The sequence below is a fragment of the Felis catus genome, chromosome D1 (assembly GCF_018350175.1).
Source record: "Felis catus isolate Fca126 chromosome D1, F.catus_Fca126_mat1.0, whole genome shotgun sequence".
NCBI lineage: Eukaryota > Metazoa > Chordata > Mammalia > Carnivora > Felidae > Felis > Felis catus.
Genome location: NC_058377.1, coordinates 63,489,488 through 63,503,360, shown reverse-complemented (window position 1 = coordinate 63,503,360; position 13,873 = coordinate 63,489,488). Strand labels below are relative to the sequence as shown.

Below are 13,873 nucleotides of genomic sequence, written 5' to 3'. Positions count from 1 at the left end.
AGAGTCGATACTTAACTGACTGAGCCACGCAGGCCCCATTGTTTTTGTTTTTTAAAGACTACTTTTTGGGAGCAATTTTAGATCCACAGCAAAATTGAGTTGAGAGCAAAGATTTCAAATATACTCTCTGTCCCCATTCATATACCCTCCCCGACCAGAGTGGTTCATTTGTTACAATTGATGAACGTACATTGACACATTATCACCCCAAATCCCCAAAAATGGTTTACATTAGGGTTCACTCCTGGTGTTGTACACTGTATTTGTTTGGACAAATGTATAATGTATATGTGTATATAATGGACATATATAACAACATGCATTATGTATTAATGCAGAGTAGTTTCACCACCCTAAAAATCCTCTTCATCCCTCCCTCCCTCCTTCCTTCCTACAGATTGTGTTTTTAGGGAGCTAACTTGCTTTAAGGGTGAAGGATGGATTAGATCAGTGTGTAGGTGACATATTCAAGAATTAACCCGCTATAAGCTTGGCACTGTGCTGGTCCCAAGGAAGAAAGAAAGAGCACGGTCTTGTTCCCAGGCAGGTCCCAGTCTAGATAGGGAGACACACTAGTAACTAGTGCTGTGTCAGATGGCATATGAGGTGCTGTGGAAGCCCAGAGGAAGGGGCCTTTGAAGAACCAGTGAGACTTGGCCGAATGGATCATACAGAGTATGTGGCTGTAGATTCCAGGCCTACAGAGAGAGCCGCAGAACACTGTGACGTGTTCAGGTGACTGCATTGTTCAGGTTGGCCCCAACTATGCTGATAAGAGTTGCAGAGAGATGAGACAAAATAGTAGACAGGGACCAGATTGCAAGCTTTGACTTTGTTTTAAAAATCACAGGGGGCCAAAGAGGGGCTGTAAGCAAATCTGGTACGCCTTTTGAAACGATTGCTTTGGCTGCATCATGGAATATGGAGTATGCAAGAGAGGAAACAGGAGGTAGCAAGGCCTCTTAGGAGACTAGTGCTTGAAGTCTTTATATCTCAGAAGTCCACCAGACCCTTGCGCATCTTCTCAGGGCCTAGACTTCAGGCCAGTGCCTAGATCCAGCTGACGCCTTGCCTCTGGCCAGACTCTGGGTATTTGCCTGCCTGCTGCTATCCAGCTCCCACCCACTCTCCCATGTGTTTACTCTCCCTCTTGGCCTCGGACCAATGGGTGATGACTTCCAAACTTTTTCCTCCTCATTAGTGCCTGAAGCTAGAGGGTAACTCTCCAAGGGGCTTCCTGGAGTTTTTACTATTCATAACTATAGGGAGGTGGGAGTTAAAAATGATCACTGAGTGTTCATACCTGTTCATATCTGAATATTAAGACAAGAAGTCTTAATATTCAATTCACTCAATATACATTTATCAAATATCTACCATGTGCAAGTCATTGCATTCGGGACACAGAATACAGTCATGAATGAGTCATTCGCCCCGCCCCCTGCTTCATGGAGTTTATAGTCTAGAGTGGAGATTCATGTGCAAAGAAGTAGTTGTAGTGCAATAAGAAAACCTCCATGATGGGGTCTTATGTGAGGTAGACAGGCAGTATGAATGCATCCCAGAAGAGGTGAGCCTCAAGCTGAGACTTACAGGATGAGCAGCAGTTGGTGAGGAGACCAGACAGTGGGGAGTGTAGGGAGGTGGTCCAGGCACAAGTGACACACATGCACAGAGCAGTGGGAGAGCCTGACTTGTTCAGGGGCCTACAAGTGGCTCAGTGTCTCTGGAGGTTAAGGTTTGGGATGGGAGACTGGGAGGGAGACTGTGCAGGTAGGCCCGACAGTGAGGAGTCAAGCCAAGCCAAAGGGTTTGAGCACTTTTCTTTGGAGAACATTAAAGATTTTCAAGTGGAAGGGTAATATGATCATATTTGCTTTCTCAAAAGATGCTTTTGGTAGTCAGTATAGAACAGCGGTTCACAACTGGGCATGATTTTGCCCTCTGGAGGGGACATCAGGCTATGTCTACAGACATTTCATTCTGACACATGAATGTCACAAGTGGTGTGATGCTACTGACATCTAGCGCACAGAGGCCAGGGATGCTGTCAAACATCCTGTAATGCACAGGACAGCACACAACAAAGGATTATCTGATCCAAAATGCCAGTTGTGCCAAGGATGAGAAGTCCTGGTGTAGAAGATGGATTGGAGGCTCAGGCACCTATGAGAAGGGAATCACAATAGTCCAGGGGAGAGATGGCTCAGGCCTAAATCAGGACGGTGATAATGGTGATGGAGAGGATTAGACAAATAGGAGAGATAATGAGGATTTACTTAGTCCCTAGTTGATTGATATACCGGGAGAGAAAAAGGGAAGAACAGATTTCTGGCTTGAGCAACTGCCTGGATGGAAGAGTCATTAGAGAGGGGTTGGAATGATCATGAGTTTAGTTTTAGACACATTGGATTTAAGGTGCCAGTTGGGACATCCAAATGGAGATATTGAGCAGGCATCGATGTGCAGGTTTGGAGCTCAGAAGAGTGGTCCAGGTCAAAGTGCAGATGATGGTCAAAGCCACAGAAATGGAAGAGAAGGTCCTGAGGGAGCATGTCGAGTGAGAAGGCCAGGGAGAGATCCCAGGGAGCAAATGTGTGAGAACAGTCAGGGAAAGGGGAGGCGGAGGAGTCTGTGGAGGGGGAGGCAGCAGAAGGAGAAGTGGGAGACACCTGGGAGGGAGGTCAGGGTGGGGTGGATGCAGTAAGTTTGTGGTCTGGTAGGAACTTCAGAAAATTCACAGATAAGGGTGTTTACTTCCTCCTTGAAGTAGTGCATTCGATGAGAGCTAAGGGCGGGTGGGGATTAAAGGAGAACTAAGTGGGAGAGGGGACTGACCAAGGTTGGGCTGGGACGCAGGGCTGAGCGCCTGCTGAGAAGAGAAACTGCATTTGCAGTGGAGCCTCTGAGCTGGAGCTGCACAGGCTGGGAAATTCACTTCTGCCTTGGTCATTTCCAGTCAGTGGCCTGTATGCCTTTTGGGGTCACTTCCTGACAACTTCCCCTGACCACTATTTATTGCTTTCTTCCTGCAGGGAGTCAGAGGGCAAAGGTCTTTAACAGCTTCTGGAGATGATGCAGCAGCTGTGCTGCAGCCCGCCTGGATTGATGCAGGGGGATGTTTGTCTCCTGGGATATCTGGGCCCACAGCCACAGTAAAGAGTTAGAGCAGGAGCTGTTTTCCAGGGTTCAGCCATGGCAGGGTCTCTCCGGAGGGTAAACAGTGCCACAAATCACTTCTGTCAAGGGCCTGGGCAACAATCAGAAGTCCTTGGCTAGCCTCCTTTCTGAGGAGCATTTTCTGGCTACAAAAAGGGAACTCTCCAGCTTCCTCTTACAGCATACCGTGACCCTAAGACCCTTGTACACACAGAGAATACTTTGTCACAGGCTACAGTAGTCAACACCAGCTAACACACTGTTGGGGGTCTAATGTGCACCCAATGTATAAAACTTAGTTTGAAGGAGGTTTTTGTTGTAAGGGCAATCAGAATATCTGTTTGCTCATTCAACAAATATATATAGAGTACCTACTGTGTGCCTGGCCCTGTCCTAGGCTCAGAAGCTTTTGGAATGGTGTCTCCTGCTGCTCTGCTTCTGAAATGTTCAGAGGCTCCTGACATTGGTGTCCAATAGTTTACCTTTTCCTGAGCCAGTCTAGGAGATGCCCAAGAATTAACCAGGAAAGCCTTCCCCTACTTCTTGGTTTTGTGGAGCCTCCTGGACATAATGCCCTTGATGCCCCATGGACTTGCAATTCTCCCTCTCTCACTTCCAACAAGGTTGGCTTGAGAGGCAGTGGATGCCAAGGTGCGTGAGCCACATCCATAAATCCACAGAGCAGACCCCGATCCCTCCAGCGATTAGATTCCAGTATCAATCAAACCCTGCTCTGGAATGGCCAAACTCCAGAAAATGCAGGGCTAGAACATCAGTCCCAGTAGGTGCATCAGTCAGTTAGTTCTCTGCTCAGAGTGATTATGAGACTTGGTGATGGTTATTAACTCCCTGTGACCCACCTGGAATTTGCAGTCATAGCCCAAGCACTCTCCTTTGTCAGTGCAGTTTGACCTCATCATTTGCAGATTCTGCATTTGTGAATTTGCAGGCTGTCTAAAATTTATTTCTAACCCCCAAAACAATACTTATGGAGCTTTTGCAGACATTTCTGGACATGTGCAGAATGATGAAAAATTCAAGTGGCCTGATGTGCACATTCCAAGCAATGCTCTGCCTTCATATTTCAGCTCATACTGTAAACAAGGGTCCTTTTTGTGGTCTATTTGGTGCCACATTTTTTGCATTTTTGTCCTCTTTGTTTGGTGATTTTGCTGTTTAAAATGGTCCCCAAGTGCAGTGCCAAAGTGCTGTCTGGTGTTCCTAAGCACAGGAGGGCTGTGATGTGCCTTATGAAGAAAATTAGTATGTTAGATAAGCTTCATTCAGATATGATTTATAGTGCCATTGGCCATGAATTCAGTGTTAATGAATCAACAATATATATTACATAGGTGTCTTTAAACAGAAACATGCATAAAACAAGGCTATGTATTGACCAGCTGACAAAAATGTTGTGATCAGAGGCTCACAGGAAACCAGGTGGTGAGGTTTGAGATGCAGTTGGGTTTTGGCCCATGTCCTATTAGTCCCCTGTATGTGTCCACCATCCAAAGACCCTGGCTCCCAGCTGGCCCAGGGCCTGCTTCTTCTAATTGCCACTTAATTCTGGCTCTTCTGGTCAACAAGATGGACATCACTCACCCCAGCCTCTCCCCAGGTGACAGCCACAGATGCAGACAGTGGCCCATTTGGCCTCCTCTCCTATTCCTTGGGTGCTGGACTTGGGGCCTCAGGGTCTCCCCCATTCCGCATTGATGCCCAGAGTGGTGATGTGTGCACGACCCGGATCCTAGACCGAGACCAGGGGCCCTCGAGCTTCGACTTCACAGTGACAGCTGTGGATGGGGTGAGTGGGCAGACCATGGGCAGTCTGGGTGTTGGAATAGGGCATTCACCAGAGCCAGACAAGGTCCACCTGACTTATGGCTGCATGTCTCCCTAGGGAGGCCTCAAGTCCATGGTATACGTGAAGGTGTTTGTGTCAGACGAGAATGACAACCCACCTCAGTTTTATCCACGGGAGTATGCTGCCAGTCTGAGTGCCCAGAGTACACCAGGCACAGCTGTGCTGAGGGTGCGTGCCCATGACCCTGATCAGGGGCCCCATGGGCGACTCTCCTACTACATCCTGGCTGGCAATAATCCCCCACTCTTTGCCTTGGACGAGCACTCAGGTGAGGATCCTCCCATTCCCAGGCCTTGCCCCCGGACCCCTCTCCCCACCTGCTTACATGAAGTATTGCCCCCTCTCCCATAACCTTTTTACTTCTATTCTGTTTCCTTATACGTCAGTGCTTCTATCCCTTCTCCCAGGGCTGTTGACAGTAGCCTGGCCCTTGGCCAGACGGGCCAACGCTATGGTGCAGCTGGAGATTGGGGCCCAGGATGGAGGTGGCCTGCAGGCAGAGCCCAGTGCCCGAGTCAACATCAGCATTGTGCCTGGAACCCCTGTACCACCTGTATTTGAGCAACTACAGTATGTCTTTTCCGTGCCAGAGGATGTGGCGCCAGGCACCAGTGTCGGTGTAGTCCAGGCACGCAACCCACCAGGTATCATTTATCATTATACCCATTTGGTGCTGTACCCAGACACACCACCATAACCCATCTCAAAGTACCCTAGAGTATCACAGCACAGATAACACGCAGGTTACAACCCCAGCACCTCCCTGGACACAGTGCAGGCCCTCTGCTTCATCCCCAGGCACATGAATGTCCCAGTAGTTTGAAAGACACAGGTGTGGACAGTGCTTCTCCCTCCTTGGGATCAGAGTCTGGGCCCCAACTCGTTAGATGCGTCCCATCTCTTTCCTGACTCCTCTCTCCTCTCCTCAGGTCGCTTGGGGTCTGTGACCCTTGCCTTATCAGGTGGGGATCCCCGAGGACTCTTCTCTTTAGATGGGGCCTCGGGGCTGTTACAAACACTTCGCCCTCTGGACCGGGAGCTGCTGGGACCGGTGCTGGAGCTGGAGGTGCGGGCAGGCAGTGGAGTGCCCCCAGCTTTTTCAATGGCTCGGGTGCGTGTGCTGCTGGATGATGTGAATGACAACTCCCCTGCCTTCCCTGCACCTGAAGACACAGTGTTGCTGCCACCAAGCACTGCCCCAGGGACCCCCATCTATACACTTCGGGCTCTGGACCCTGATGCAGGTGTTAACGGTCGAGTCACCTTTACCCTGCTAGCTGGGGGTGGTGGGGCCTTCACTGTGGACCCCACGACAGGCCATGTACGGCTTATGAGACCTCTGGGGCCTCCAGGGGGACCAGCGCATGAGCTGGAGCTGGAGGCCCGGGATGGAGGCTCCCCACCCCGCACCAGCCACTTCCGACTACGGGTAGTGGTACAAGACTCGGCGACCCGTGGGCTGGTTCCTCATTTTGACAGCCCCATCTACCGTGTGGACCTGCCCTCAGGCACCACCCCTGGAACTCAGGTCCTGCAAGTGCAAGCTCAAGCACCAGATGGGGGCCCCATCACTTATCACCTTGCAGCAGATGGGCCAAGCAGCCCCTTTGGCCTGGAACCACAGAGTGGTTGGCTATGGGTGCGAGCAGCACTGGACCGTGAGGCCCAGGAGTTGTACACACTGAAGGTAATGGCAGTGTCTGGGTCCAAAGCTGAGTTGGGGCAGCAGACAGGCACAGCCACCGTCAGGGTCAGCATCCTCAACCAGAATGACCACAGTCCCCGCTTGTCTGAGGAGCCCACCTTCCTGGCTGTGGCTGAGAACCAGCCCCCAGGGACCAGCGTGGGCCGGGTCTTTGCCACTGACCGAGACTCAGGACCCAACGGACGTCTGACCTACAGCCTGCGACAGCTGTCAGAAGACAGCAAGGCCTTCCGCATCCACCCCCAGACTGGTGAGCACTGGGGCCCAAATTCTGAGATCTCATAGCCTCATCCTCAGACTGGTGAATACCCAGACAGAATTCCCAGACCCCTGCCAAGAGGACCAGGACTCAGCCTGGACTTTCACCCTGGCATTCCCTCCCACACTCCCTAAACCCCAGCTTCTCAGCTGCAGGCCTCAGGCTGTGCCCATACATGACCCTTGTCCTGCACTCCCAGGAGAAATGACCACACTCCAAACCCTGGACCGAGAGCAGCAGAGCAGCTACCAGCTCCTGGTGCAGGTGCAGGACGGGGGGAACCCACCCCGTAGTACCACAGGCACCGTGCACATCGCAGTGCTCGACCTCAACGACAACAGCCCTACCTTCCTGCAGGCTTCAGGGGCTGCTGGCGGCGGCCTCCCTATACAGGTATGTGAAGTGGCAGGACCCTGCCCTTAAGAAGTGTGAGAGGCAATGGGGTGGGGGGTCATCTCCCCACAGAGCTGTAGGTGTAGATCAGAGAGACTGGCTCTTGGAACAGGTGTGAGAGCAGAAAAGGGGCTCTGCCTGCATTCAGGTGAGGGGAACTTGACTCTGAGATGTCTCAGGTGAGGGAAACTTGACTCAAGAACACAAGGAAGGACACAGCTGTAGGTGAACTGTGTGTCCCCACAGGTACCAGATCGAGTGCCTCCAGGAACACTGGTGACGACTCTGCAAGCCAAAGATCCAGACGAGGGGGAGAATGGCACCATCCTGTACACACTAACTGGTATGATGGGGGAGACGTGGAGAGAAGGGAGTTGGTGGGTGATGGCATGACCTCCCCAGCTCTGGGACTCATGCCCTCACCCTTCGTATACCTGTCCCCAGGTCCGGGCTCAGAGCTCTTCTCTCTGCACCCTCACTTGGGGGAGCTGCTCACTGCTGCACCCCTGATCCGAGCAGAGCGGCCGCACTATGTGCTGACTTTGAGCGCTCACGACCAAGGCAGCCCCCCTAGGAGCTCCAGCCTCCAGCTGCTGGTGCAAGTAAGGCTGCTCTTCCTTAAATCTGTTTACTTCTCCTTGGCCACCACTATGAGCTCCCTCCAAGAGCCACGCTTTCATGGAGTCCTTGTGCCCTCTAGTCAGTCTACTCCTACTGCCCTACCAGCTACCCAGCAGGCCAGCCCAGACCCCTTTAACTTGGCTCCCCTTGATTCTGTCCTTCCTCCCCTGTCCACAACAGGTGCTTCCATCAGTTCGCTCGGCTGAGCCCCCACCGGATCCATCAGAGCCAGACCCAGCGGCTCCGGTGCCCGTCGTGCTGACGGTGACAGCAGCGGAGGGGATGCAGCCCGGATCCCTGTTGGGTTCCGTGGCGTCGCCAGAGCTGGCGGGGGTGGGCGCACTCACCTACACTCTGGTGGGCGGCGCCGACCCGGAGGGCACCTTCGCGCTGGACGCGGCCTCAGGGCGCTTGTACTTGGCCCGGCCCCTGGACTTTGAGGCAGGCCCGGCGTGGCGCGCTCTCACTGTGCGCGCTGAGGGCCCGGGAGGCGCGGGCGCGCGGCTGCTGCGCGTGCAGGTGCGCGTGCAGGACGAGAACGAGCACGCGCCAGCCTTTGCGCGCGACCCGCTGGCGCTGGCGCTGCCGGAGAACCCGGATCCTGGCGCGGCGCTGTACACCTTCCGCGCCTCGGACGCCGACGGCCCGGGCCCTAACAGCGATGTTCGCTACCGTCTGCTGCGCCAGGAGCCGCCCGTGCCTGCGCTGCGCTTGGACGCGCGCACCGGGGCGCTCAGCGCACCGCGAGGCTTGGACCGGGAGACCACACCTGCCCTGCTGCTGCTCGTGGAAGCCACCGACAGGCCCGCCAACGCCAGCCGCCGCCGCGCAGCGCGCGTTTCTGCGCGCGTCTTTGTCACGGATGAGAATGACAACGCGCCGGTGTTCGCCTCCCCTTCACGTGTGCGCATCCCCGAGGATCAGCCGCCCGGGCCCGCGGCGCTGCACGTGGTAGCGCGGGACCCGGACCTGGGCGAGGCCGCACGCGTGTCCTATCGCCTGGCAGCTGGTGGGGACGGCTACTTCCGGCTACATTCCAGCACCGGTGAGTTGGGCGCAGAGATTGGAACGAGGGAGGGTGCTGATTTGGAGGGAATGTTGAGGTTTGCTTCCAACCTGCCCTACCCGCTCACCTAGGAGCGCTGTCGGTGGTGCGGTCCCTGGACCGCGAACAGCGAGCTGAGCACGTACTGACGGTGGTGGCCTCCGACCACGGCTCCCCTCCGCGCTCAGCCACGCAGCTCCTGACTGTCAGTGTTGCTGACGTCAACGACGAGGCACCCGCTTTCCAGCAGCAAGAGTACAGCGTCCTCTTGCGTGAGAACAGCCCGCCTGGCACTTCTCTGCTCACTCTGCGGGCGACCGACCCAGACCTGGGTAAGACCTGAGGGGATGAGTGGAGAGAGGTACATCTGGAAGGAAAAGGTGTATTTACCCGCTGACCCCCCCTCCTTGCTGCCCTTCTTCAGGGGCCAATGGGCAAGTGACTTACGGAGGCATCTCTGGTGAAAGCTTCTCCCTGGACCCAGAGACTGGAGTTCTCACAACTCTTCGGGCCCTGGACCGGGAAGAACAGGAGGAGATCAACTTAACAGGTACACACTGACAGGACCCCAAAAGCCTGAGGTGTTATAAACAGCCAGTGTTACATGGGTAGATGCTCCAAAGTACCTTCTAGAAGCTTCCACCTATTACAGCACAGCTTGTTATATTTTTGGATCATCTTGGGGCAGATTGCGAGGTGATCTGACCACTAGACTGTCCCCGTTGTCATCACACGAAGTCTCAAATACATAATGTCACAGCTGTGCTCTTTAGGATTCCCTCAGATTATACTGTGGCCATTTAACAGAGAAACCTATTGATTGTACCAGAGAGGTTAGGTGACTTGTGCAAGCTAACACAGCTTGGAAGTGGTAGAACTGGGACTTGAACCCACGTTTTTGATATCTCACTTAGTGCCTTTTCTGTCACACTACTACCCATCTAAGATACATCTTGCGTGCCCTAAGTTTGGGAGATTAGAAGGAAAAAAACATCTTCTGACTTGTATATTTATGTGTACATGTATATGTGTAGGCACCCATGTGCTTGCGGAGTGTGGAGAGATGGACATTTTCTGGCTCATATATACACCTGGTGAACATGTGTGAACGATGTGTGGTATGGGTTTCTCCATGGGATGGGAGCAGGCTAGATCTCATTGATTTTGCTTCCCCACAGTGTATGCCCGAGACAGGGGCTCGCCCCCACTCTTGACCCATGTCACAGTGCGGGTGGCCGTGGAGGATGAGAATGACCATGCCCCAACCTTTGGGAGTGCCCACCTCTCCCTGGAGGTGCCCGAGGGCCAGGACCCCCAGACCCTTACTGTGCTGCGGGCCTCTGACCCAGATGTGGGAGCCAACGGGCAGCTGCAGTACCGCATCCTGGGTGAGAACTGTCCCACACCCACACATCCAGCACCCACTTGCCCAGTTCTACTCCTTGTTGGCTTATGTCAGCCACAGTGTGTCTGGGTTTCCTTTCCCTTCTCTTTGTCTCCTACTTTTTCATTCATGTATATATGTGTTTCTGAGTGTCTCTTTCTATGCCTCTTCAGTTCTTTATCTCCCTTTGTGTCTGTCTTTATTTTCCTGTTTCTTTTTTTTTTCTTGTCTCTGTAGAGCACTTGTTCTCAAAATTTTTCTTTTCAGTAACTCTTAATATTCTTAGTTTTTGAGAATTCTAAGCATTTTTGTTTGTGTGATATCAATATTTATTGATATAATAATGTGATACATTATTATACATATATATATGAATACATACATAAATACATATTTATAATAAACACATTACATAAATACTTATTATACTAGACATTAAAGCTAAGAACCATTTTTTATTATTTTTTTAAAGTTTATTTATTTTGAGAGAGAGGGAGAGCGCACGCACAGGGGAGGGGCAGAGAGAGAAGGAGAGACAGAATCCCAAGCAGACTCTGCACTGTGAGCACAGAGGCTGATGCGGGGCTCAAACTCACTGTGAGATCATGACCTGAGCCAAAATCAAGAATCAGATGCTTACCTGACTGAGCCACCCAGGCACCCCATTTTTTGTTTTTTATTTTTTTTTTTGAGAAAAATTTTAAAATGTTACTGTAAAACAAGCCAGTGAAGTACTACTTGCCATATTTCTGCATAAGTACAAAGAAGTATTAGAGGTTCAAATAGTTTGCTGGACAGCAATGAGATTGCGAAGATTATAGCAGGTGTAACTAAAGGTAAGCCAGCAAAAACCGAATTGAGTCTCTGAAAACATGTTTATGTTCTAAACTTTTTGCCTATACTCTAGAAGATGTAAGAATCGTAAGCATACATTCCATTAACTATCCAAGTGATGTCCTCACATGTCATGTAGTATTTGGATTCCACTGTACACTTGTGACATACTAAGAATTTAAAAGGCATATAATGTCTTAGTATTGATATGAAACTAGTTTGATCTTATATATTCCCTGGAAGAAGTCTCCAAACACACTCTGAGAAGGGTTGCTTTAGCATATCTTCCTTTATCTTCTGTGGTTCTTTTCTCTGCCTTTCTCCCAGTTTCTCTCCCCACCACTCTGTCCTATTTGCTGTTGCCTGTAAATCACCCCCATTCCCATGGACTCACACGTTTATATGCACATGTACTTCTCTGCAGATGGGGACCCATCAGGAGCCTTCATCCTAGACCTAGCTTCTGGGGAATTTGGCACCATGAGGCCACTAGACCGAGAGGTGGAGCCAGCATTCCAGCTGCAGATAGAGGCCCGGGATGGAGGCCAGCCAGCTCTCAGTGCCACTCTACTTGTGACAGTGACCGTGCTGGATGCCAACGATCATGCTCCAGCCTTCCCTGTGCCTGCCTACTCTGTGGAGGTGCCTGAGGATGCACCTGCAGGGACCCTGTTGCTGCAGCTACAGGCTCATGACCCTGATGCTGGGGCCAATGGCCGTGTGACCTACTACCTGGGTACAGGTGCAGCAGGAGCCTTTCTGCTGGAGCCCAGCTCTGGGGAATTGCGCACAGCCACAGTTCTAGACAGAGAACAGTGTCCCAGCTATGCCTTTTCTGTGAGTGCAGTGGATGGTGCAGCAGCTGGGCCCCTGAGCACCACGGTACCTGTCACCATCACAGTCCGTGATGTCAATGACCACGCACCCACCTTCCCCACCAGTCCCCTAAGGCTGCGTCTGCCCCGCCCAGGCCCCAGCCTCAGCACCCCAACCCTGCCTCTGGCCACTCTGCGAGCTGAAGACCGTGACGCTGGTGCTAATGCCTCCATCCTATACCGGCTGGCAGGCACACCACCGCCTGGCACCACTGTGGACTCTTACACCGGTGAAATACGTGTGGCCCGCTCCCCTGTAGCCCTGGGTCCCCGGGATCGTGTCCTCTTCATCGTGGCCACCGACCTTGGCCGTCCAGCTCGCTCTGCCACTGGTGTGGTCATTGTTGGGCTGCAGGGGGAGTCTGAGCGTGGACCCCGCTTCCCTCGGGCTAGTAGTGAAGCCATGCTCCGTGAGAATGCACCCCCAGGTGGGTCCCCAATAATGTCTCCCAGCTTTGTATCCCTGGATGAGCTGGGGTTACTTACTAAAAATGTCTCCTAGTGGAGACATTAGTCTGGTGCTCACTGTCCAACCAATACCATCATCTCCGCAGGGACTCCCATTGTCTCCCCCAAGGCTGTCCATGCAGGGGGCTCAAATGGACCAATCACCTACAGCATTCTCAGTGGGAATGAGAGAGGGACTTTCTCCATCCAGCCTAGTACAGGTAAGGGGCAGGAGCAGGGGCTCTGTGAGGGAACAGGCTCCTGGGGAAGCTTCCTGGGCCTGAGAAAGCTCTGGTTGTGGAGGGGCTACCCTTGAGGAAGGGCCTCAGCGAGGCAGGCTCCAGGGCAAGCAAGAGCTATCCGTGATGCTTTCTGCCGCCCCCACAGGAGCCATCACAGTTCGCTCAGCAGAGGGGCTGGACTTCGAGGCAAGCCCACGACTGCGACTGGTCCTGCAAGCAGAGAGCGGGGGAGCCTTTGCCTTTTCTGTGCTGACCCTAACCCTGCAAGACACCAATGACAATGCTCCCCGCTTCCTGCGGCCCCACTATGTGGCCTTCCTGCCTGAGTCCAGGCCCTTGGAAGGACCCTTGCTGCAGGTGTGGGGTGTGATGGGAAGATGGGGGGCAGGGCTGGCCGGACTTGTCTGTGGCCAGCTCAGTGCCAGCAGCCTCCTCCTCCCACCAGGTGGAGGCAGATGACCTGGACCAAGGCCCCAGTGGACAGATCTCTTATAGTCTGGCCGCATCCCAGCCAGCACGGGGATTGTTCCATGTAGACCCAGCCACGGGCACTATTACTACCACAGCCATCCTGGACCGTGAGATATGGGCTGAAACACGGTAAAGGCTGGCTCTGTAGACTCCTGACACCCCATCCTGTGTCCATCCAGTTTCAAGCCCTGCCCTGTCCCCCCCCCCTCAACTCCTAGGCCACATCCTGAGTCCCCCAGACCTCTAGCCTGTCGGGTGTCCTCTTAGCCCTGCCCAAGGTTCTCCCTTATCCCCAGGCCCCACTCTTGTTTGTTCTCTGTGTCCAGACTGGTACTGATGGCCACAGACCGAGGAAGCCCAGCCCTGGTGGGCTCAGCTACCCTGACGGTGATGGTCATCGACACCAATGATAATCGCCCCACCATCCCCCAGCCCTGGGAGCTCCGAGTGTCAGAAGGTGAGGGCTGGGTAAAGTGAGAGGTACAAAGGGTGGTAGGGTGGCACTGTACCCTACCCTGGGGCTCCAGGGGTGTCTGGGACCATGCCAGACACACATGTCCTATGTATTACA

General features: G+C 53.0%; 1 protein-coding gene across 1 annotated transcript in view; it reads left to right on the top strand.

Moving 5' to 3' along the window:
• Positions 1 to 13,873, top strand: part of DCHS1 (dachsous cadherin-related 1) — a 33,947-nt gene that overhangs the window by 15,880 nt on the left and 4,194 nt on the right. Inside the window, exons 3-18 of the mRNA XM_023239523.2 lie at positions 4,778 to 4,966; positions 5,063 to 5,294; positions 5,434 to 5,670; positions 5,956 to 6,981; positions 7,190 to 7,383; positions 7,630 to 7,726; positions 7,828 to 7,985; positions 8,185 to 9,049; positions 9,142 to 9,381; positions 9,474 to 9,599; positions 10,228 to 10,437; positions 11,692 to 12,570; positions 12,697 to 12,810; positions 12,977 to 13,188; positions 13,277 to 13,431; positions 13,629 to 13,759. Coding sequence (XP_023095291.2) covers positions 4,778 to 4,966; positions 5,063 to 5,294; positions 5,434 to 5,670; positions 5,956 to 6,981; positions 7,190 to 7,383; positions 7,630 to 7,726; positions 7,828 to 7,985; positions 8,185 to 9,049; positions 9,142 to 9,381; positions 9,474 to 9,599; positions 10,228 to 10,437; positions 11,692 to 12,570; positions 12,697 to 12,810; positions 12,977 to 13,188; positions 13,277 to 13,431; positions 13,629 to 13,759 — 5,065 coding nt within the window. The remainder of the gene's footprint in view (positions 1 to 4,777; positions 4,967 to 5,062; positions 5,295 to 5,433; positions 5,671 to 5,955; positions 6,982 to 7,189; positions 7,384 to 7,629; positions 7,727 to 7,827; positions 7,986 to 8,184; positions 9,050 to 9,141; positions 9,382 to 9,473; positions 9,600 to 10,227; positions 10,438 to 11,691; positions 12,571 to 12,696; positions 12,811 to 12,976; positions 13,189 to 13,276; positions 13,432 to 13,628; positions 13,760 to 13,873) is intronic.